We start from the raw sequence: 20,474 nt of genomic DNA, 5'->3' as shown, positions 1-20,474 counted from the left end.
AAAATGTTAACATTTAATATTTTTATTCCAGTTTGTGGAGGAGAGGGATACAAAGCTTGGCTGTTGCTTATCATGCAAGGACTTTTAATTTGTGTTCCTGATCACTGCCCATATAAATTGGCATTTGGGATGACTGCTATATTGCCTGCTGCCCCCGCCCGCTGTTCTGCATGTTACCCTGTCTGCCATACATCCTGGTCCTTAAAGTTACTGGTATGAACCTCATCAATCAGTGTGTTTTCCCAAAAGCAAAATGACAAAACCACCCAGTGAGTGTTCCAGCTGTCCACCATTCACATTTTGTTTCTAGCTGTCTAGTTCCAACCTGGGGCAATTCTTCCATGTGTTTTTCTCTATAACCAATTAGGTCCACAGGTGCCCTTAGGAGCCATGGGACCCCACCAGGTTGCAGAAACTAGAATGGTCAAAAGGTGAACTAAACAAATGTTAATCTGTTATCCTGAGAAAAGCAGTTAACATCTGAGGCTATCCTTTGTGTCAGGTGCTCCTCCAAGCATGTTGTGTGGATCAGTGCACTTCATTATCTATGCTACCACTGCCCCCATGCTGTGCTCTGTTGCCAAGTGGCCGAACAGATCAGATCGGAGTCACAGAAGGAAACAGAGGAGGAGTTCAGGAACACAAGGTTGTGGAGACATGTGTCTTTACACAAGCCCAAAAGAAAGACCCCAGTGTGGTCAGGTCCGAAGATAAAAGTGACTGGGAAACTGCAGGCCAGGGCCCAGGCATTGCTAAGGGAAAGGCAAGAAAAGATAGGGTTTCCAGTCTGATTGACTAGGTGAGAGCGAGTGAGGATAGATTGAGGCAGAGGGTTCTGGGCCCAGAGAGCAGCATGTAGCAGGAGGCAGCTGGGCTGAGCCAGCGTCTGCACCTGGCATTCCTTCTCTCATGCTCTAAGCTCAGAGCAGAGCAGCACCACCTTGGTGCTTGCAGCTAAATTCAGTGAAGAGGAACGCAACACCCACCATTACTGGGCCTCAACAAGAAGTGAATGAACACCTTGACAAGTTACAGGTTGAAACTAATTGTGTATACGCCAGCGAGAAGCTTGTGACAATCAATTGTCAAAAGCCCTCAAATTTTGGAATCACAGCATTTGCTAATCATCTCAAGTGTCTGTGCCACATGGGGAGGACAGAACTTGAAGATACACAAGTTACATAATAGATTTTATTTTGATAAAAATCATTGTGTGAGTTCTCCAATCCACTGAAATCTAGTGAGAATCTGGACAGGCTGGGACGAACCCTGCAAGACACACTTGGAATACAAGGAGCAGGAAGCAGCAGTGGGAAGAGTCACAAAGCTCCCTGACCCAGTCTCCTAGTCTTTCAAATGCAGGCGCAGTTAGGAGAGGGCCTCAAAGATGCTATTTGTTCAAATTTATGGGAGTAATACTCAGGCCCTGATAGGAGTGATAAGGAGGAGGAAGAAGAGGGGGAGTTCCCCCAAGTTCTCTATTAGCCTCAACTGGCTAATCCTGCACCTTCAAGCATGGCATCCCACAAGGGCATCAGTTTGTGTGCAGTCGCCCAGTCCTTGGAAGTCCCCAGAAGTCATTCCTCACTTGTCCAACATGCCCACAACCACTCTTCAGCCCTCAGATAGGTGAAGGGGCTGAGATGGGGTGGTTTTGAGGGAGGAAAAAGGAAGGCATGTCTGGATCAGATCAAGGCACCCACCCACATGGGAGACTTGGACTGAGCTAAGTAGCATCATCTGCCATCTACCAGCACACATGAAACTTTGGCTTGGTTGTGCATGCCTGCCTGGGTTAAGCCACAGTGCCTACCTGCAAGTACTGGGGCAGGGGGTGAGCCACATCAGCCACCAACCAAAACATGACAGAACCAGATCTGGGACAGATTATGTAGGGAATTTGTGAGCTTGCCTCTGCGAGGCTGTAGTGCCCATTGCAGTGTACAAAGAGCTGGGGTGGTGATGGGACAAATCAAGCTGGACATAGAACTCACCTGATAGGGACCCATATGACACTCATGGGAGCCAGGGTTGGGAAGAGGCTGAGCTGGGCCAGGCTGCAGCACCCTCTGGCACATTCATTGGATAGGACTGAGAGCAGACCGTGCCAAACAGAGTTGTGGCACTTGTTGGCATGCATTAGATCCTGGGGTGGGAGCAGACCTGGTAGGGGAACTTGAGGAACTCCCCTTCTAGGCCACAGCTTGCACTAGAGAGTACAAGAGCTGGAGCTGGGAACATGCCAGGTCAAACAAGGCTGCAGCACTTGTCAGCATTTATGTGAGCCAGGTCTGAGGACAACCTGGCTAGGTCAGGCCATAGCACCAGCAGGCAGGCACAAGAGCCAGGACAGAGAATGGGCTGCCCCTGACTGGGCTAGGCTACAGTACCCATCAGTAGGCACTAAGATGATGGGCAGGCCATGCCAGGTGTATCAAAGCACCGACAACACATGCAAAATCTGGACCAGAAACAGGCATGGTAGGGGGAACTTTGGGGATTCCCCTGCTAGGTTGCAGATCCCACTGGTGAATGCAAGATCCCAGGCTGTGGGCAGACTAGACTGAGCAAGGCTGCAGAACCCTTTTGTCAGGATGTGTATGAACTGAGTCTGGGGTGGGACAGACTATGCTATGCTCCAACGCCAATTGGTGCTCAAGAGAGATGCAATGGGTATGAGAAAGGTCAAGCTAGGCCAAAGCACAGCGAAGTCACATAAGATCTGTGTCTGGAGCTGATTTAGGCTAGGTTAGGCTGTAGCACCCACCCAGGAGAGTCAGAATGAGTGTGGGATGGTCGGGCTAAGCCATAGAACCCACCAGTGAGTGTCAGGACTAGGGACCTACCATGTCAGGGCCACAACACCTGCAAGTACTTGCAAGATCCAATGCTAAGAGTGGACCTTGTGGGAGAATTTGAGAAACTCTCCTTCTAGGCACAGCTTTTGCTTGTGAAAAGAATCAGGGCTGGGGGTAAGCTAAGCCAGACTAGGTGGCAGCAACCCTCAGAATACGTGTGCGCCAGGTGTGTGAGTGGTCCAATCTGTAGCACACTCTGGTAAGAGTGACAGCCAGGACAGGATAGAGGCCAGGCCAGGCTGGATCACAACACTCTCCAGTTCCCATGAGGGCTGGTCTGGGAACCAGGCTGCAGCACCTACTGGAAATGCCAAGACAGAGGGTCAGGCCATCTCAGACCATACCTCAACTCCTGTTGGCACGTGCAGGATTCAGGCATGGGAGTGAGCCTGGGATGTGAACCTGGGGGACTCCTCTGCTGGGTTATTGCTTCCACTGGTTAGCCTGAGAGCTGGGACTCAGGAGTTGCTTGTCCAGGAAGGGCTGTAACACCCATAAGCCAGAATTGGAGCTGGATCTGGGGCTGGTCAGGTTGGGCAAGGTTTCTGCATCCACTAGTGCAGAGAGAGCCAGAATGGGTACAGGCCAGCTGGGCTAGGCCACAGCAGCCCCTGGCAAGTGCCAGAACTGGGTGTGAGTCATGTCAGACTTGACTGTAGTATCCTGTCATGTGCAAGATCTGGAGCTGGAAGTGGACCTAGTAGAGGACCCATGGGCATTCCTCTGTTAGGCTACAGCTTCTGCTGGTGAGCATGAGAGCCAAGCTAGTTGTGGGCTGGGCCAGACAAAGCAACAGTACCTGTCAGCATATGTGTGTATAGGTCTGAGGGTGGGTCATACTGAGCAAAGCCACAACACTCATGTGTGTGAGAGCCAGATGAGATGCAGGACGGACCGGACTTGACTATTACACATGCCAGCATGCACAGGATCCAGGACTGGTGGTGGGCCTGGTGGGAGTTATTGAGGATTGTTGTGACTATGCTGTAGTTCCCACTTGTGTGTGTAAAGGCTAGGTTTGTGGCAGGCTGGGTTGGGCTAAGCTGTAGCACCCATTGGCTCATGTGAAAGACAGAGTTGACAGGAGGCAGCTGCATTCACCAGTTTGTGTGTAGGCTGATGTAGGTGACAGACACAAGTCAGGCCTGGGGCCATCACAGTGAGATTCCTTGGGAGGACTCCCAACTTGATCACTGGACTCAAACTCTGGTCACAGGGAAAATCACAGTGTATGTAATCCAATCTTGGAGTGATTGTTTTGAAACTAGACCTCCTCAGTTGTTGATGCCTACGCAGTGGACAGCATGCCCAGATGCACATGGGGGGACATGATGGCCAGCTCATCTAAGCCAGTAGAGAATGTCAAGTGCCTCTTCAGAAGACGAAGAGCAGAACAAGTTGGACAATTCTCCTGGCCAAACTTTGCAGCAATTTTCAGGGTCTGTGAAGGCACTGAGGTAGACATGGCCAGCTAATAGACCGTGGAAAGATCTCAACCCTGGTACAACAAAGCTAATTATGTCTCAGAACTATCAAAACCATCAAACAACACCTTTCGGACACTCTTCCCCCCACTGGGATCTCTGGCATCATCAAATGGCTGGCCCCATCTCCGGGAGGCTGATGCAGTTTGGTGGAAAGGAACAGTCACTTCCCTTTCCCTCCCAGCAGACCAGAAAAACAAAAAGAACTGAAACATTTGTCCTACCCATCCTCCTCCATACCTTGATCCCCCCTACCCTAATCAAAAGCCCACATGGGCGTGCATCCTTCTCAATTATGTAAATAATAATTAAGATAAAATTTAAAATTAAAGAAAACTCTCCAATCTGTTCAAGTTCCTACCTTATTTTTATTTTTTTTTCCCATGTTGTGCTCTGTTGTGCCATTTTCGAAATCTCTTTTCTTTACACCCAATAGCCAGAGCTGATCTGACCCAAAACAGGAGCTTCTTCTGGGTCTCCCAAGTGGGTGCAGGGGCCAAAGGTCCTGGGCTCCCTCCTCTGCTTTCTGAGGCCATAAGCAGGGAGCTGAATTGGAAGTGAGGCAGCTCAGGCATGAATCAGTGTCCATACGAGATGTTGGTGCCACAAGGTGGGTGGAGGATGAGTCTGCGCCACTATTGTGCTGCCTGCAACCCCCTTAAAAAAAAAACAGTCTGTCTATGTATGTATGTATGTATGTATGTATCTATCTATCTATCTATCTATAATCTATTTGAAAGGCGGTTATGGGATGGGGTGGTGGGAGGGCAGGAGGGAGGGAGAGAGAGAGAGAATCTTCTATGGACTGGTTTGCTCTCCGAATGGCTGCAATGTCCCAGAGCTGGTAGTCTGAAGCCAGGAGCTTCTTTCGGGTCTCCAACATGGGTGCAGGGGCTCAAGGACTTGGTCCATCTTCCACTGCTTTCCCAGGAACATTAGAGAGAAGTTGATTTCCAGAGCTGGAGTTGGTCTCCAGAAGTTTAACCATAACCCAAGATAACCTCAAGCTGTGAAAGATGAGAAGGCATATGGCAGCAGGGCATGAAAAAGTCTGTGGGTCCTGGAAATTTCCTACATCTGGCAAAGCAACACCACAGGTGAGTTCAGTGGTCATGAACTCAAGTAGAATGGCCAGATAGTTAATCTGTCATATTACACCAAGGAACAGATTCTTGGCTGTGGTCCACTATGGCACCCTCCCTAGTTTTTGCTTCTGGGGCTGCAGGTGCAGGTGAATGTGAGGTTGATTCACAAACGATGGTGGTGCAGGCAGAGAACTGGGACCACGGCAGAAGGGTTGAGGTCACAGCAGCATGGTGCCTGGGATGGTCATATGGGATAGATGAAGGGACATGACCACAAAACACGCAGAATGGCTAGAGCCCTAGTAGCTTCTCTGGAATGAGTGTTCATGTCACTCCAAGTTCATGTGCTGAAATCCTGTGATGTGATGGTAGCTAGAGGTGGGACCTTTGGGAAGGGTCTATGGCCTGAGGATGGAGTGAGTCCTTCGGACGAGGATGCCCTGAGGGAGGAGATCCCAGAGGTGTCCTTGGCCCTACAGCCAGATCTGGACATCGCAAGGTGCCACCTGTTTCAGCCTGGGACAGCACTGGCCATTGTGATCCATCTGGGGGTGAAACAGCAGATAGAAAATCTTTCTCTCTCTGATTCTGCTTTTCAAATAAATAAAATAAATTATAAAAAGCAAAAAACAAACTTCCAAATCCAGTCTTCTCACTAACTTGCCTCTCCTCACCCTTGTGTAGCTTTTCCAATCCCTCTTCCTGCTCAGCCTTTTCCCATCAGAGCTTCATCTCCTCCTCATTGTTCCGTTTTGCATTCCTTTCCCATTTTCTGCATGGGTTGAAGATCTTCAGACACCAGGGTCATTGCGCAGAATATTGGGGTTCTGTTCTGTCTGTCCACTGGAGCCGTCTTTACCTATCAATGCCAGTGAAATAGAAACTATTTGTGCTTTGGGATTTGTACCTATTTAGAAATAAAGGTATCATTCTAACAAACAACTGGTTCCCCATATGGCAATTGTGCATCCTGTGTGCTTCCTTCTATCTTAAAAGGAATGCTGGGGGTATTACAGTTGCATACCAGGCTAATCCTTCATCTGAGACACTGGCATCTCATATGGGCACCAGTTTGAGTCCTGACTGCTCCACTTCTCATCCAGCTCCCCCTCTGAGCAAGCAGCAGAGGATAGCCTAAGTGCTTAGGCCCCTGCACCCATGTGGAAGATCTGGAGGAAGCTCCTGGCTCCTTTTCTTTCTTTTTTAAAAAGATACATTGGGCCCGGCGCGGTGGTGCAGTGGTTAAGGTCCTCGCCTTGCACGCCCGGGATCCCATATAGGTGCCGGTTCTAATCCCGGCAGCCCCGCTTCCCTTCCAGCTCCCTGCCTGTGGCCCGGGAAAGCAGTCGAGGATGGCCCAAAGCTTTGGGACCCTGCACCCGTGTAGGAGACCCGGAAGAGGCTCCTGGCTTCGGATCGACATAGCATCAGCCGTTGCGCTCACTTGGGGAGTGAATCATCGGATGGAAGATCTTCCTCTCTGTCTCTCCTCTCTGTATATTTGCCTTTCCAATGAAAAAAAATAATAAAAATAAATCTTTAAAAAAAAAAAGATGCATTTATATTTATTGGAAAGTCAGATATACAGAGAGGAGGAGAGACAGAGAGGAAGATCTTCCATCTAAGGATTCACTCCCCAAGTGGCCACAACAGCCAGAGCTGAGCCAATCCTAAGCCAAGAGCCTGGAGCTTCTTCCCATTTGGGTGCAGGGTCCCAAGGCTTTGGGTCAACCTTGACTGATTTCCCAGGCACAGGCAGGGAACTGGATGGGACGTGGAGCCACCACGACATGAATTGGCACCCATATGGGATCCCAGCGTGTGCAAGGGGAGGACTTCAGCTGCTCGGCTATAGGACTGGACCCATGAAGCTTTGGGTTCCTATATTCATATTGGCTCAGCTCCAGCAATTGTGGCCATTTGAAAAGTAAACCAGTAGATGAAAGATCTTCTCTTTGTCCCTCCTTCTCTATAAATCTGCATTTCAAATAAAAATAAATCTACAAAGGAAAAAAAGGAGTCCTACCAAACAATAAGTATATAATAAAATAAGAGAAACCACAAGTCTGACTTTTGGGGGGAAGAGTTATGTTTATTAATAAAATATCATCAAGCAAAGGGAGACACAATGCATGTTAATGTATCAATGGGGAATCTTCCAAGAGAAAAAATGAATAGCAGTTGTGACACGAGCTATACAAAAACTCACAGTTGTGGGAAGGCATAAAAACATAACTGTTATAAAAAAACATCCTCCTGTACCAGTCTCAGCACATCAGCTACACTGAAAACACCACAGACGGGCTGAGGTCCAGACATGAGCTTGCCCTGCTTTAGAGAGGAAAACCGTCACTGTTGTTACTGTGGGCTACGCCTCCGCTCCCAAGCTCCGCTTCCGCTGGCATGGAAATCACCCAATGAGGGCAGATGAGAAAGCCTTCAGGTACAGGTAAGCTCTTACCCAGCAGCAGAGAAACCCATGCTGGCAAAATGTCTAGCTAACAGACTGCACAGATGTGAGAGGGGAAAAAAACATCAAAATGCCATTTAGATGTTCAAGTAGGTGGATCAGGTGTCAGATAACTCAATGCTACACTTGGAAAACTCACAGGCAAACATTTAGAGAGCTAGCAACTCCACTGAACACTCCCAAAAAAGAGACTGAAGGGAGACATTTTGCACATACTGACTGCATCTTCCCAAGGGAAAGCTCACAGCAGGAGGACCGGGAGAGCAAGATGGCTGGGCTGCAGGAGAGCCTGCATTTCAGGGTTGCAGCCGGGTGACCTGGGAGGTAAATGCCTGTGGCAGCACTAATAGGCAGAAGCTTGATGTTGCAAGGAGACCCATCCGAGCATGCACACTGCAGATAAGCCTGGGAAACACCATGCTTTGCAAGCACAAGACAATTCACTAATTCACAAGCAGAAAAACCCCAGGAGACAAGAGTAACAAGGTGAGTCTCTTCCCAGTGGTAGTGCTCCCAGGAGATGCCTTTCAAGTCACACTAAGTCCAGCATGGTAGAGGAGAGTTTTGTGTTAGCCCTTGTGTGGTTGGCCTTCAAAATAAGCTTAGAACGTGAACCCTGGAGGAAATTCCCCCAACAAGCAAGAAGTCAGTTGGACACGTACAAAGTCTGACTCCCAGAAACACAAAGTTCTATACCTGATACCTGGCTTTTTCAGAATGAAGATGATATGAAAGTGAATGAGGCTGTACTTCTGCTCATTTCACCCAAAGGCCTTCCTAGCAAATAAGTTTTGCTTCCATCCTAAATTCCTCTGTTAAGGTCCATCCTCACTACAGACAAGATCCTGTGCAAGTTGCTCTAAGCGGAAAGTCTTGACTCAACCCATGGCACCAATTTCATCCTGGAGTCTACTGGCTCTCCTATACTGCCCTATCCCCAGGTTACTTACTGGCTGGTCAAGGGCTGGGAATCTCACCTAATGGCCAGGGAATCTTTGTCACCTTTGACCTTCACATCAGAGACTGGAGTGGGGAGTTCTCTTGGCCCACCGAAAGTAGGAAGGTCTAGCCTACAGAGAAGAAAGGGCAGGTTGAACTGTGCAGAAATGCAGAGGATTATCATGGGATATAGTTCGGATCTTTGCACAAGGCTGGCCCCATCCACACTGGGTGCAGGCTTCAGGGACTCCCTTCAGGGACAATGAATAAGAGTTCTCGCCGGCTTCCAGCAGGAAGCAAGCACAAGAGAAGACAGGGAGCAGCTGGTCTCCCAGTTCCAGCATGCCTTGCTACTTAGGCTCCTGTGTGTCCTCTCCCTTGAGTGGGGCTGCTGCCACTGTGGAGGTGGTCTTGAGGCTCCGCTTCCGCTTGGCCACATTCTGCTCGGGGTGGAACAGGATGATGTAGGTTTTGGGCACGTAGAGCATGCCAAGGGACACCGATGCACTGAGGCTCAAGGACACGGTCAGTGTGGCTGTCTGGATGTAGATCTAAGCCATGGAAGAAGGCATGAGTGGGGACTCAGCCTTGTCCCCTCCCATGCCTGCACACTCACAGCCACTTAGACAGGAGGTATCTACTGCAGTTGAGTGAGAGGGCAGAGGACACAGCATTTACAAAGTTCCAGTGTGTGGGAAAGTTGGCAGCCACTTTGTGACTCATGTAGGCAGAAGGGAAGTGAGTGGCAAGTGACCAGTGTTAGTAACAGGATTGCCCAAGGAACCAGTTTCTATGTCTAAAAGGGCCAGAACGTGTGAACCAGGGAATGAACATGTTCTCAAAGGCAACAACGAAAAAATGAACAGTGACTGCATGAAGGGGTCAATGGACAAGGTAGTGAATGGCACAGGTGAGTAAGCATATATTTTCCTACACACATCAACATGTCGAGCTGAAGGTCAAACAGATATGAACAAATGACAGACTGAACCATCACAAGCAAGCCAAGCATCAATGAATGGATTTAGACATTTAAAGACAAAAAATGCCAAGAAGAGTCGAGATTATGGAGTGCATTGAAGAGATGGATGAATGGGTCAGGGAAAACATGAGTGATTTTGAGAACAACAGGTAATGCAGAAGCCCTGAGTCATCCCTCCAACCAAGCAATCATTCCATTAATGAAGAATCCACAGCCTGTCTGGCTCTGGGAACTGTGGAGCCCTTGCCTGGACAGACCAGACAGCATTACCTCTAGTGGGGTCCCAGGTACCTTTTCAGCAGACTGGGCAGTGCCGAAGAAGATGGGCACGAAGGCCAGCCAGACGATGCAGGTGGTGTACATGGTGAAGCCAATGGGCTTGGCCTCATTGAAGGTCTCAGGGACACCACGGGCCTTGATGGCATACACGGTGCATGTGACCATGAGCAGGAGGCTGTAGCCCAGGCAACCGATGAGGGACAGATCCGACATGTCGCACTTGAGCACCCCTCTGGCCTGCTCTGGATCTACCGTGCGCTGCTCTTCATAGTCGATGACGCTGTGTGGGGGCAAGGCCCCTAGCCACGCTATCACTCCCACCACCTGCAAGAGCCGAAGTTGTGTCAGGGAGACACATACCATCCCCTCCAGGGTCAATCCTGTCCTAACTCTCTGGCAGGTTAGGGTCCCCTTACATGGCAATAAATATGTGGTGTGTGTGGAGCCACTTAGTGGGGAGGACTACTCTGTGGCAGACCCAGGAGGATAGTTGAAGCCCCCCTTCCACTGGGTCCCATCAGCTTGACTGGGGCTGCCAGTGTAACAGCAGGCCCGCCTCCCAACCACCCATCCCACACCTCTCAGGAGCTCCCTAACTTGCTGTGATGTCACGGCCTTGGAAAACAGTAGGAAGCAAGTCTGCTAAGTGAGTTGTGGTCATGTGCTGGAACCAGACATGCCACTCCACAGAAGTCCCACTCCTCTTACTCCCTACACTGAGGGAACTGGGCAATTCTAATCCTCTTAGGGAAACTGGTTCTTTGCTTCTGGAAAGTCCGTGGGATGTGTCTCTCCTGTTTCCTTTTTGGGCCAAAGTATGAAAGCACAAGTTCAACCTGTGAGAATAACTGCACTGCATTGCAGTCACACAGCCTCATGGACTTCACAGTCACCTGCGTCTCTGATGTGGCTCCTGCGAGGACCAGCCTCCCCTCTGCCTTTCTCTCATTGCATAAGAGCAGCCTACACCTCCCTCAGCTCCTGTGGTTTTTACTGTTTCGTTTTAATTGACAGGGGATCCACAACCAAGAAGAGGGGACTCTATAAATATGGCTTTTCAGATATGGGGGCTAAGGACAGTCCCCTTGGCCAGTCCCTCCGCACCTGCAGGGAGGTGAGGCTGAAGGTGATGACAAGCTGCGAGGTGGGGCTGATGAATGGTGGGGGTGTGACGGAGCGCTTGCCCTGCTCGAAGATGCGATAGATGCGGTTGGTCTTGGTGAGCAGGGCCGAGTAGCTGAGTGTGGTACCCAGGCCCAGGAAGAGGCGGCGAGCAGCACACACGGCTGCCCCAGGCTCAGCCACCATAAGGAAGGTGACAGCGTAGATGAGGAAGATGCCAGTGAGGAGCACGTAGCTCAACTCACGGCCGGAGGCGCGCACAATGGGTGTGTCGTTGTGGCGAATGAAGGTGCCCACCACCGTGGTGGTGGCCACGATGCCCAGCACAGCCAGGAGGAGAGGTGGGGCCGCCCAGGGGGAGGACCAGGTGAGGCCGACCACAGGCGTGGGCCGGCAGCCTGTGTGGTTGGGTGTGGGCCTCATGTGCCCTGGGCAGGCCTCACACGTGAACTCATCCACCTGAAAGCGGTAGCCATCGCAGGCCTCACAGTGCCAGCAGCAGGGCACGCCCTTCACCATCTTCTTCCGCTCTCCAGCCCCACAGGGGAGGCTGCACTGAGACGGGGGCACCTCATGCGGGTCGCCTGACCACTGGAGGGCTTCTACCTGCCATGGGTGAAACACAGGCAGGGGGACCTGAGTGAGCCCCCCAGGAATGAGGAGCCCATCTCCTGGTCACCCAAAATTTGGTTATGCAGACCACTCACATCCAGTCTGAGGGCCTCTGCCCATTGGCCCACAGCCTGGTACCCTCCGCTGCTGGCACTGCCATTGGCCGCCTGGTACTGGAAGATGTCATAGCGGCCCGGTGCATCTCCGTTCTCGTTGAACATCACAGGGGTTCCCGCACTTCCTGAAGGGAGAGTCTTTTACCTCCAGCTGGTTGTCATCTCCTCTCCCCTCCCATACCCACCCAGGTCAAGACTAGTCTGGAGGGACCTTAAGACCAGCCAGGCTATAGGGAGAACTTAACATGAAAGGAGCCTCATCTTCTCTTGCCATCAGGAAGACAAAAATCAAAGCCATGGCAAGGTGTCACATTTGTCCACTAACAAGACACAACAGGGAGCTGGTGTTTAGCCAATGACTGGATAGCATGTTCCGCACCAGGGTGCTTTGGTTCAATTCCTGGCTTCAGCTCCTGACATCCAATTCCTGCCAAAGCAGACCCTAGGAGACAGCAAGTGATGGCTCAAGAAATCGGATGCCTGCCTCCAAGTGGGAGATCTGGACTGAATTCCCAGCTCCCAGCTTCAGTTAGGGCCCAGCCCCAGAGGTTGTAGGCATTTGGGGGGAGTGAAGTGGTAGTGTGAGTGCACACTCTTCAATAAAAATGTAATAGACAACATTAAAAAAAAAAAAAGCAGAAAGAGACCAGTGTTAACAAGGATGTGGAAAAGCTAGAAACCTTGTTCACTATGTAAAACAGTACAGATGTTCCTTGAGCAATTAAACACAGAATCGCCACACCACCTGGCACCCCAAAAAGAACAGCAAGCAGGGTCTAGGAGCGGTATGTGTACCCGCATGCTCAGAGCAACATTTATCACCACAGCCAACAGGTGGAAGCACACCATGTGTGTCCTCGCGGATGAACAAATGACAAAAAGTGGGCTGTGAACAATGGAGCATGGTCTTCCTTGAAAAAGGGAAGGGCATCTGACACCTGCTACACTGTGGATAGACCTTGAGGATACTCTGTGGGGTGAAACAGCCAGTCACAGTGAATCTGGTACGTAACAGTGTTGCTCAGGGGAGATACCCACAGCAGTGAAGCCCAGAGAGACACAAAGCAGCATGGTGACCAGTGGGGGCAGGCATGGCCCGGGAGAGTGCAGAATGACGACAAGAGTTCCACTTAACAAAATGAAAGGAGCTGGGGTTGGGTGGGGGTGATAGGTGCACAATGGTGGAGCAAACTCCATGCCGTGGGATTGCATACTGTGCAGCCATCCTGCAGCACACTTAGTGGGCAGCATCAGGATGTAGCTCCTGCTGCCTGGAAAAAAGAAAGCTCGAGTTTCGCTTCATACAGTGTCTGATGACATTGTGAAATTGGTACTCATTTGAGCGGTCTGACACATCTCATTAACATACTTAATCTGGGGCATGGCACAATGGCTCAGTTGGCTAATCCTGCCCTTGAAGCACCAGGATCCCATATGGGTGCCAGTTCATGTCCTGGCTGTTCTACTTCCCATCCAGCTCCCTGCTTGTGACCTGGGAAAGCAGTAGTGGATGGCTCAAAGTCTTGGGAGCCTGCACCCACATGGGAGACCCAAAAGAAACTCCTGGCTTCAAATCGGCTCAGCTCTGGCCATTGTGGCCATTTGGGGACTGGGCCAGTGGTTGGAAGATCTTTCTCACTGTCTCTCATTCTCTGTTTATCTGATCTGCCTTTCCAATAAAATTTTAAAAGTCTTAAAAAAAGAAAGGAAAGAATATTTGGTCTGCCAGCTTGCTGAGCTGGTCTGATTTAGCCACAAGTGCGGCAGCGAAAGGGGAGAGGAAGCATCCAGTGGAAGAGCCCAGGCCATCTCTCTCCAAGTACTGCGCATGGCTGAGTCCATCTGGGTCCTTTCAGAAGCTGTGGTCTCCAGGTCACGTGCCTGTGCCTGAGGGAGGGCCCTTGTGCAGATGGAAGTGTGCCCATGTGTGCTCACAGGCTCTAGCTGTGCCCCTAAGCTCGGTGTGGTGGAGAGGGATGCTGAATGTGAGCTGCCAAAGAAACAGAGAAGCTTCTGGATGCTGGAATTTAGCAAGGGCAAAGAGTACTGAAGCCCAGGCAAGGAAGGGACATTCAAAAGTGGTGACCACAGCTTGGCTCAAGTGTCCTGCCACTGGCCCCAGACACACAAGCCCATTACCATGCTTGTACTTCTTTCTCCTACCCTAAAGAGAAACCCATTCCAGTGGGAGCCCTGGCACCCACTCACCATTGAAGCGCACAGCTCGAATGTACTGGAGCAGAGTCCTCCCATCTGTGGGTTCCATAGCCGGGCACAGGCCTGTTTGCCCAGGGCAGAGGGCCTGGTGCATGCTGTGGAGGGCGTGGGCAATGGCGTACACAGCGTCGATCACAAACTGCACCTTTCCTTCCTGCTCATAGGCAGAGTCCTGGCCGATGCGTTCCTCACCTGTCCTTGGGGATGTCTGCAGGTAGTGTGCCTGGCACCCACGCACCTCCTCCCCACACCAGCCCCTCACCTCTCCAGGCAGTCCTCACCTGTGCACTTGCGAACGGCTTCCTCATTTTGTCTGCCAGAGCTGGTCAGCTTGCAGTTAAAATTCTCTTCCCAGAATTCCGCAAACCAGATGTTCCTGCGATTGTTCTCCAGGGAGCGAGTCATGAAGTACTGGTCAAAGCCTAAGGGGATGGGGGAAGAGGAGGAGGGAGGTGGCCACATCACAGCTGGCTGGGGTGCTGGGGGTAGCCATGGGACCAAGTTCTGACCAGGGCTGGAGTAGATGAGTTGGGAGTTGGAGAGAGAATCCAAGGCCTGCAGTAGACATCGTGTCCTGTTATGATTCAGAGCCTCCCTCATTGGAAAGGCTCCTGTCCTCCCTGCCTTTCCTTCTCAGTAGGGGTGCTGCTGGGAAGAGGTAACAGGAAGAGCTTCAGCAGCCGACTTGTGAGTGAACATGAGACCACAAGTACAAAGACACAAAGTGACTACATAGGGGGTGTGCAGATCACCCAAGCTCACTGCACTGCCTCTGATAGTCAGCTCATTTCAGACTTGCTGCCATTCTCAGTCCAGTTTGTCATTTGCAACTAAAAGCATCCCAGCTGAAAGCAGTGGTATAAGAGTGTGCACTCCCAAAAGCTTGGAAGCCTACGGGCCTGGGCTTGGTAACACAGCTTTGCCTTGGGCTCTTCTTTGGAAAAATGAGCGATCCCAGTTTGAGGTGAGGCCCTATCCCTGTGACCAATGGATGCTCCCTGCCATGCCCTTGGCATCTCCCTCTAAGCCTCACCCTTCAAACAGACATTCAGTAGAACCAGAAATACCCACGCCACCCTAAAAACCACACACACTAGCAACTCCCTTCTGCATAGTGAGTGAAGCGCTTGACACTGCAGGGGGAGGGTAGACAGAACCCTCAGAACTGTGGAATCCGGAGCTCCCACAAGGGACCTGGATCATGGTGTGCTCACAGGGTGAGCAGCCCTGAAGAGGATCTTGGGGAGGAGCACAGGGTCGGGGGGCTGCACTGCTCCAGGCCTCACCGTCAATGGAAGCCCTCTTGGGAAGAATGGTGATGGCCCCCACAGCCTCTTCCTCCAAGCTCAGGATTGGGGAGGTCTTAGATCCCCAGCTGTCTGAGCCCACCCACAGGAAGTGGCCAGTTAGGTTGGCCTGGCGCGTGGCCTCCAGGACTCGCCTAGAAGAAATGGAGGATGGATGAGTAAGAACCTGGGGGTTCTTCTCTTGCCTGGCCCAGGACCCTCACCTGTGCAATCCCTCTACCCAAGAGGAACTGGGAACCCTCCAACCCCAGCCCTGCCCCCATGCTCTGCCCATTGGCCCTCCATATGTGCTGCGATGTGGTGCAGCTGTTTGTGTGCTGGAGGCTTGGTCCTCTATGTGGGAGGCAGGTGGGTCCAGTGGGGGCAGCTAGATTAAATCTCATTTCTTTACAAATTACTCAGCTTTGTGTAACTTTTTACTTTTGACAGGAACAGGAAATGGGGGGGGGAGCATATGAGAAATTTAAGGCCAGTGAGAAACCTCCATTCTCCATCTGCCTCCACCAATGCCACTGGCAGCCTCGTGTGTATGTGTGTGTGTGTGTGTGTGTGTGTGTGTGTGTGTGTGTGTGTGTGTGTGATATACCACCTGCTTGTTCTAGGTCTGTGAGCCAGTGTGGGGAAGTCTTCACCAAGACCAGCTGGCATTCATTTCTGAGAACCCTGGATTCAGATCACAGCAAATGAAGTGGGGTGGGGGATGGGAAGAGTGAAGGAATGAGGAGGGAAGGTGAGTGTGGCAGAAGGGACGGGCCTCAAAGAGAGCCTGGGGCAAACTGCCCCCTCCCCCGTCCGACCTGATGTCGTCCTCGCTGGCAAAGATGATGATGCCCCGTGCATTGGGGGTCTCCATGAGCCTCTTGATCACCTTGTTGAATTCGCCTGGCTTTGGTTCCCTGGGAATCTTGATGGATTGGGCAATACAGACCCCACCTGGGCATTAGGAATACCAAAGTCAGTGCTCCTGTCACCAGCCCGCCCAGCCACCCAGACTTGTGACTGTGTTCTTGGGCATGAGACACCTCTGCTGGGGGGAAGGAGTCTGGCTGAGGGGCTCACAGGGTGACATTTGGCCTCTAGGCCACCAGACAAGAGCAGGGCCTGCACAGGGCAGGGGGGTTCTGCCTACCTATGGTTCCTTCACCACATGGCTGAGGCCCCCAGCGGACCCAGTGCCCTCATCTCTTGGCTCCACCCTACCCCATCCACTGTTGGCTTACACCTTTGTAGGCTCCCTGGACCCAGACCACAAACCCCCAGCTCACCAGCCTCGCGGGAGATCTGCACGAAGGCCTCTACCCCACTCTCGCCATAGTTGCCCTCGGAGGCCAGTGTGGACACGTAGTTCCAGCCCAAGGCCCGCACAATGTCCACCATGGCCTGGGCCTGGTAGGAGTCTGGGGGTACCACTCTGGAGAAGAAGTCATAGCGTGTGGCATCGCTGAGCTCCGGCGCTGTGGACGCATAGCTGATCTGGGGAATCTGCAGATGGGAAGGACACCCGGGCTGTGGATGAAGGCTGGGGGACCCAAGGGAGGGACAGCCATGGGGACTCAGGCATAGAGGGCATAGAGGGCATAGTGGGCTCTGGGGACCAACAGAGGGTTTCAGGATGAGGCAGCAGGAGTAGCCTCTCAATCTAAGTTTTTGGGTTTTTTTTTTTATATTTATTCATTTTTATTGGAGAGTCATATTTACAGAGGGAGAGAGACAGAGAGGTCTTCCATCTGTTGGCTTACTCCCCAAAGAGCTGCAATGGCCAAAGCTTGGGCAGTATGAAGTCAGGAACCAGGAACCTCCTCTAGGTCTCCCACATGGGTGCAGGAGCCCAACGTCTTGGTCCATCCTCTTCTACCCACTCAGGTCATTAGCAGAGAGCTGAATTGGAAATGGAGCAGCTGGGACACAAACCAGCATCCATATGGGATGCTGATGCCAAAAGTGGATGTTATGCTATGGCATCAGCAACTTAACCTGGGGAGGCCTGAGTCTGAGGAGACAGAGCAGGGCCACCAGAGACAGCTGTGCCCACAAGGACACCCTAGCCAAGTGGAAGCTGAGATTGCAGCCTAGCCTAGAGCAAGTGCATGCAATGGGCCTAGATTGCATCCACTGAGGGGAAAGGTGCATCCCTGACAGCTCCTGAGCAAAAGGCATTTTCCTAAGTCCCACCAAGGGACCTCTAGTGCACATGGTAGCCCTTCAAAGGATGCAGGCAGACAGGGACCTGGAGAGCACAGCTGGATTGAAGGTCAAGTCCGGACTTCCAGAAGGGTTTGTTTGGAACTAGATTTTATCTGTGTGCATTAGAGCAATGAAAGAAAGGATTACAAACGAAGCCAGCCAAAGGACAAAAGAGGAGAGGGGGAGGAAATGTAAAAGGAGTGGGGAAGAATCGCACCTCAGCTAGGGCTTGACAAGAGGGGACAGAGTGGGCAGGCAGTGGGGCTGGCACGTAGAGGGGACAGAATGAGCAGTGGAGGCACAGCAAAGAAAGGGGCATTCAGAGCCCAGTGCATGGAGCAGAACAGAATGTGTGCTAGTCAGGGGGTGAGGAACTGGAAGGAAGGGGTGGGGAGGCCTGAGTAAGAATGAAAACATGTGTGGAGCATGGCAGCGGGGGAGGGAGGAGTGGAGAACAGATCTGGGAGGGATGGAGACAGAAAAACAGGGAGCCAGAGGGAAAGCCATGCTGATATTGCCACACAGAGCACAGTGGGGTGGGAGGAGCTAAGTGTCTGTCCCTCCCCTGCCCCCAGGGTGGCATGTCCAACCAACATGGGTAGGGTTAGGGGGATAGGCACAGTCGTTGGTGGCCCTGCAAGAACCAGATCCCCAGGAAGCTGCACTCCCTGCTGTGGGCAGCACTGGCTAGCGCCCCTCAGGGAACCCCAAATGCCACAGCCTCTGTCCCTGGGAATGCAAGGGACCCCGTGCTGCTCTTCCCAGCTCCCACAGCCTAAGGCAGGAAGGGCCATGCCCACTCCAGAAAGAAGAGCCCGCAGCTCCTGTTCCAAGCCCCCCAGGGATATTCAGAGTTTAAAAGATGATTTTAAAAAGAAAAAAAAAAATAGGAGACACTTGCTAGAGCTTTCCGGCCTCTCCAATCCAAGCCGTCCAGGAGAGCCTCCCAATGGCTGTTTTGAAAGAAGGGAACCTGGGAGTTCCTCCTCCCTCACAGCTCAGGGAGCCGGAATACCTTGCACTGTTGTGCAGGTTGTACACAAAAGGAGGGCATCCTAGCAAGTGCACAGGTGGAGGAACTGACGTCCCCATCCCACCCCCAAGGCTCAGGCTGCATCTGTGCTAGCCCGGAGTTCACAAACGAGGGAATGCGTGTTGGTGGCCAAGGTGTGTGGAGAGAGGGGCGGAGCTGGGGTGTTAGGATCGTATGCATCCGAGTGCGTCTGGCTGGACAGTGTTTCTCAAAGCAGTTTTTCATCTGTGTGAATTAAAGTGATTGAAAAGCAGACGCTCTCAGAAAGAGGTCAAGGAAGAAAGCCATTGGCCACCCGAAGCTGTGAACGGGAACTACCGTTGGGCGCCCTGTCCCGTCTCGCAAGCCCTCACCGCGAACAGGCGCAGCACGTTCGCCACCATGATGGAGACCGAGCTGGCCGAGGCGCCCACCACCGCCACCACGCGCTCAGGGGGCGCGGTGCGTAGCGGAGGGACGCCCCCGGGACAGCGCACGGCCGCCTCGTCTCCGTCGCCTCGGCCGCGTATCAGCGCCTGCACGAAGCTCAGCGCCTGCTCCAGCGCGTACGTGTCCCGCGAGCAGGTGTCCAGCAGCCGCGCGCCCAGGCGCACGCCAGGTAGCAGCTCCGGGTCGGCGTTCACGCGGTCCAACGCGTATAACATGGCCTCGAGCCGGTGCACACCTTGCTCTTTCTTCAGCTGGCCGCACGCACGGCCGGCCGCGCCGCGCGCGTGCACTGGGAACAGACCGCCCAGCGTGAGGCCGCCCGCCAGACGCACCGAGCCCGCAGCTCGCACCGGTCCCTCCTGCTCCAGCCACACCAGCAGCACCAGCAATAACAGCGCCATTGGCTCACCGCCTGTGGAAGGAAGACAGGGCGCCGCGTTCTCACCAGGATGGCTGGCTGGGAGTGCGGAGGGTGGGCTCACTCTAAACGTTGCGCGGAGCAAATTAGCCAAAGAGGGTGGGGGCGAGAATGCATCCCCCAATAAACACCGCCCCCCCCCCCCCACTTATTTTTACAGCCTTTGAACCAGACCACTTGGGTTCCCCTGCCCGGTCACTGCCTCCACCCACCAGCACTATCCCTGCTGTCAACCCCCGAACCCTCTTCCTTTGAGCTCTCCCCACTGCCCACTTAGATTCCCTGCTTAAGCCACACTCACCACAGCAGCCGCTGTCTGTTCTGAACAACCCAGTGACAGATGCTAACCACCCGGAGCTAGAGAGGATTTGAGGATTCTGGGGAGGGACTGGCAGCTCAGCCCAGGGGACACCCCTCCTGTGCAGGAGGATGACTGGTGGACTGGCCCTCCCTATCTCCCTGACTGCCCTTGCCTCCTCCCCAGCTCTGTGGTGCCCTTGGCGTCCCTATGTTCTTGACCGACCAAGGCACGCTCTCCCTGGGACTGTCTCTGGCACCCAGGCTTAGTCCCTCTGCCTATGCTGTGTTTCTGAGTCTCTTGGTATCTCTCTTCCCTTCTGCTTTCTTTCTGTCTTCTTGGTCTGGCCCTCTTCTCTGAGACCCTCTTGTCCATCTCTCTTTCCTGGCCCCAGCCCTCAGCTGCCTAAGGTGTCCACTGGCTGGCCACTGGCTAGTGAGAATGATGGAGAGCAGTGCTGGGCTTGTGGCCTTGACAGGCGAGTGGGTGAGGGGCATGCTGTGCTCTAGCTGACCTCCAAGAGCAGCACACTGGCAACATCCCTTTCCTGTCAACCCCGTTGCACAGCTGGGACAATAGAAGAACCAGAGAAGACAGAGACCCTGCCAAAACTGCACAGAGGGTGTGCATCACTATCTGCA

At 52.5% G+C, this 20,474-nt stretch overlaps 1 protein-coding gene across 1 annotated transcript; it reads right to left on the bottom strand.

Moving 5' to 3' along the window:
* Positions 1-8,222: 8,222 nt before the first annotated feature.
* On the bottom strand, positions 8,223-19,518 carry GRM6 (glutamate metabotropic receptor 6). The gene is made up of 10 exons (XM_040995258.1): positions 19,042-19,518; positions 16,737-16,953; positions 16,269-16,404; positions 15,451-15,605; positions 14,446-14,586; positions 14,156-14,356; positions 11,927-12,072; positions 11,202-11,825; positions 10,110-10,421; positions 8,223-9,387 (listed from the first exon to the last, which is right to left on the bottom strand). The coding sequence occupies exons 1-10, from the start codon at positions 19,516-19,518 to the stop codon at positions 9,187-9,189; spliced, it is 2,610 nt and encodes an 869-aa protein (XP_040851192.1). The 3' UTR covers positions 8,223-9,186.
* Positions 19,519-20,474: the final 956 nt, after the last annotated feature.

Source organism: Ochotona curzoniae, unplaced genomic scaffold (genome assembly GCF_017591425.1).
Source record: "Ochotona curzoniae isolate NIBS_2020 unplaced genomic scaffold, NIBS_Ocur_1.0 contig_1071, whole genome shotgun sequence".
Lineage (NCBI taxonomy): Eukaryota > Metazoa > Chordata > Mammalia > Lagomorpha > Ochotonidae > Ochotona > Ochotona curzoniae.
This window is presented reverse-complemented; position numbering and strand designations above follow the sequence as displayed.

Excerpts from the sequence above, each read along its gene's own strand:
- GRM6 (XM_040995258.1), bottom strand. The coding sequence starts at position 19,518 with ATGGCGCTGTTATTGCTGGTGCTGCTGGTGTGGCTGGAGCAGGAGGGA. Across the intron at positions 16,405-16,736 it reads GCAGATCTCCCGCGAGGCTG|GTGGGGTCTGTATTGCCCAA; the intron begins GTGAGCTGGGGG and ends CCTAATGCCCAG. Across the intron at positions 14,587-15,450 it reads CAAGAGGGCTTCCATTGACG|GCTTTGACCAGTACTTCATG; the intron begins GTGAGGCCTGGA and ends CCATCCCCTTAG.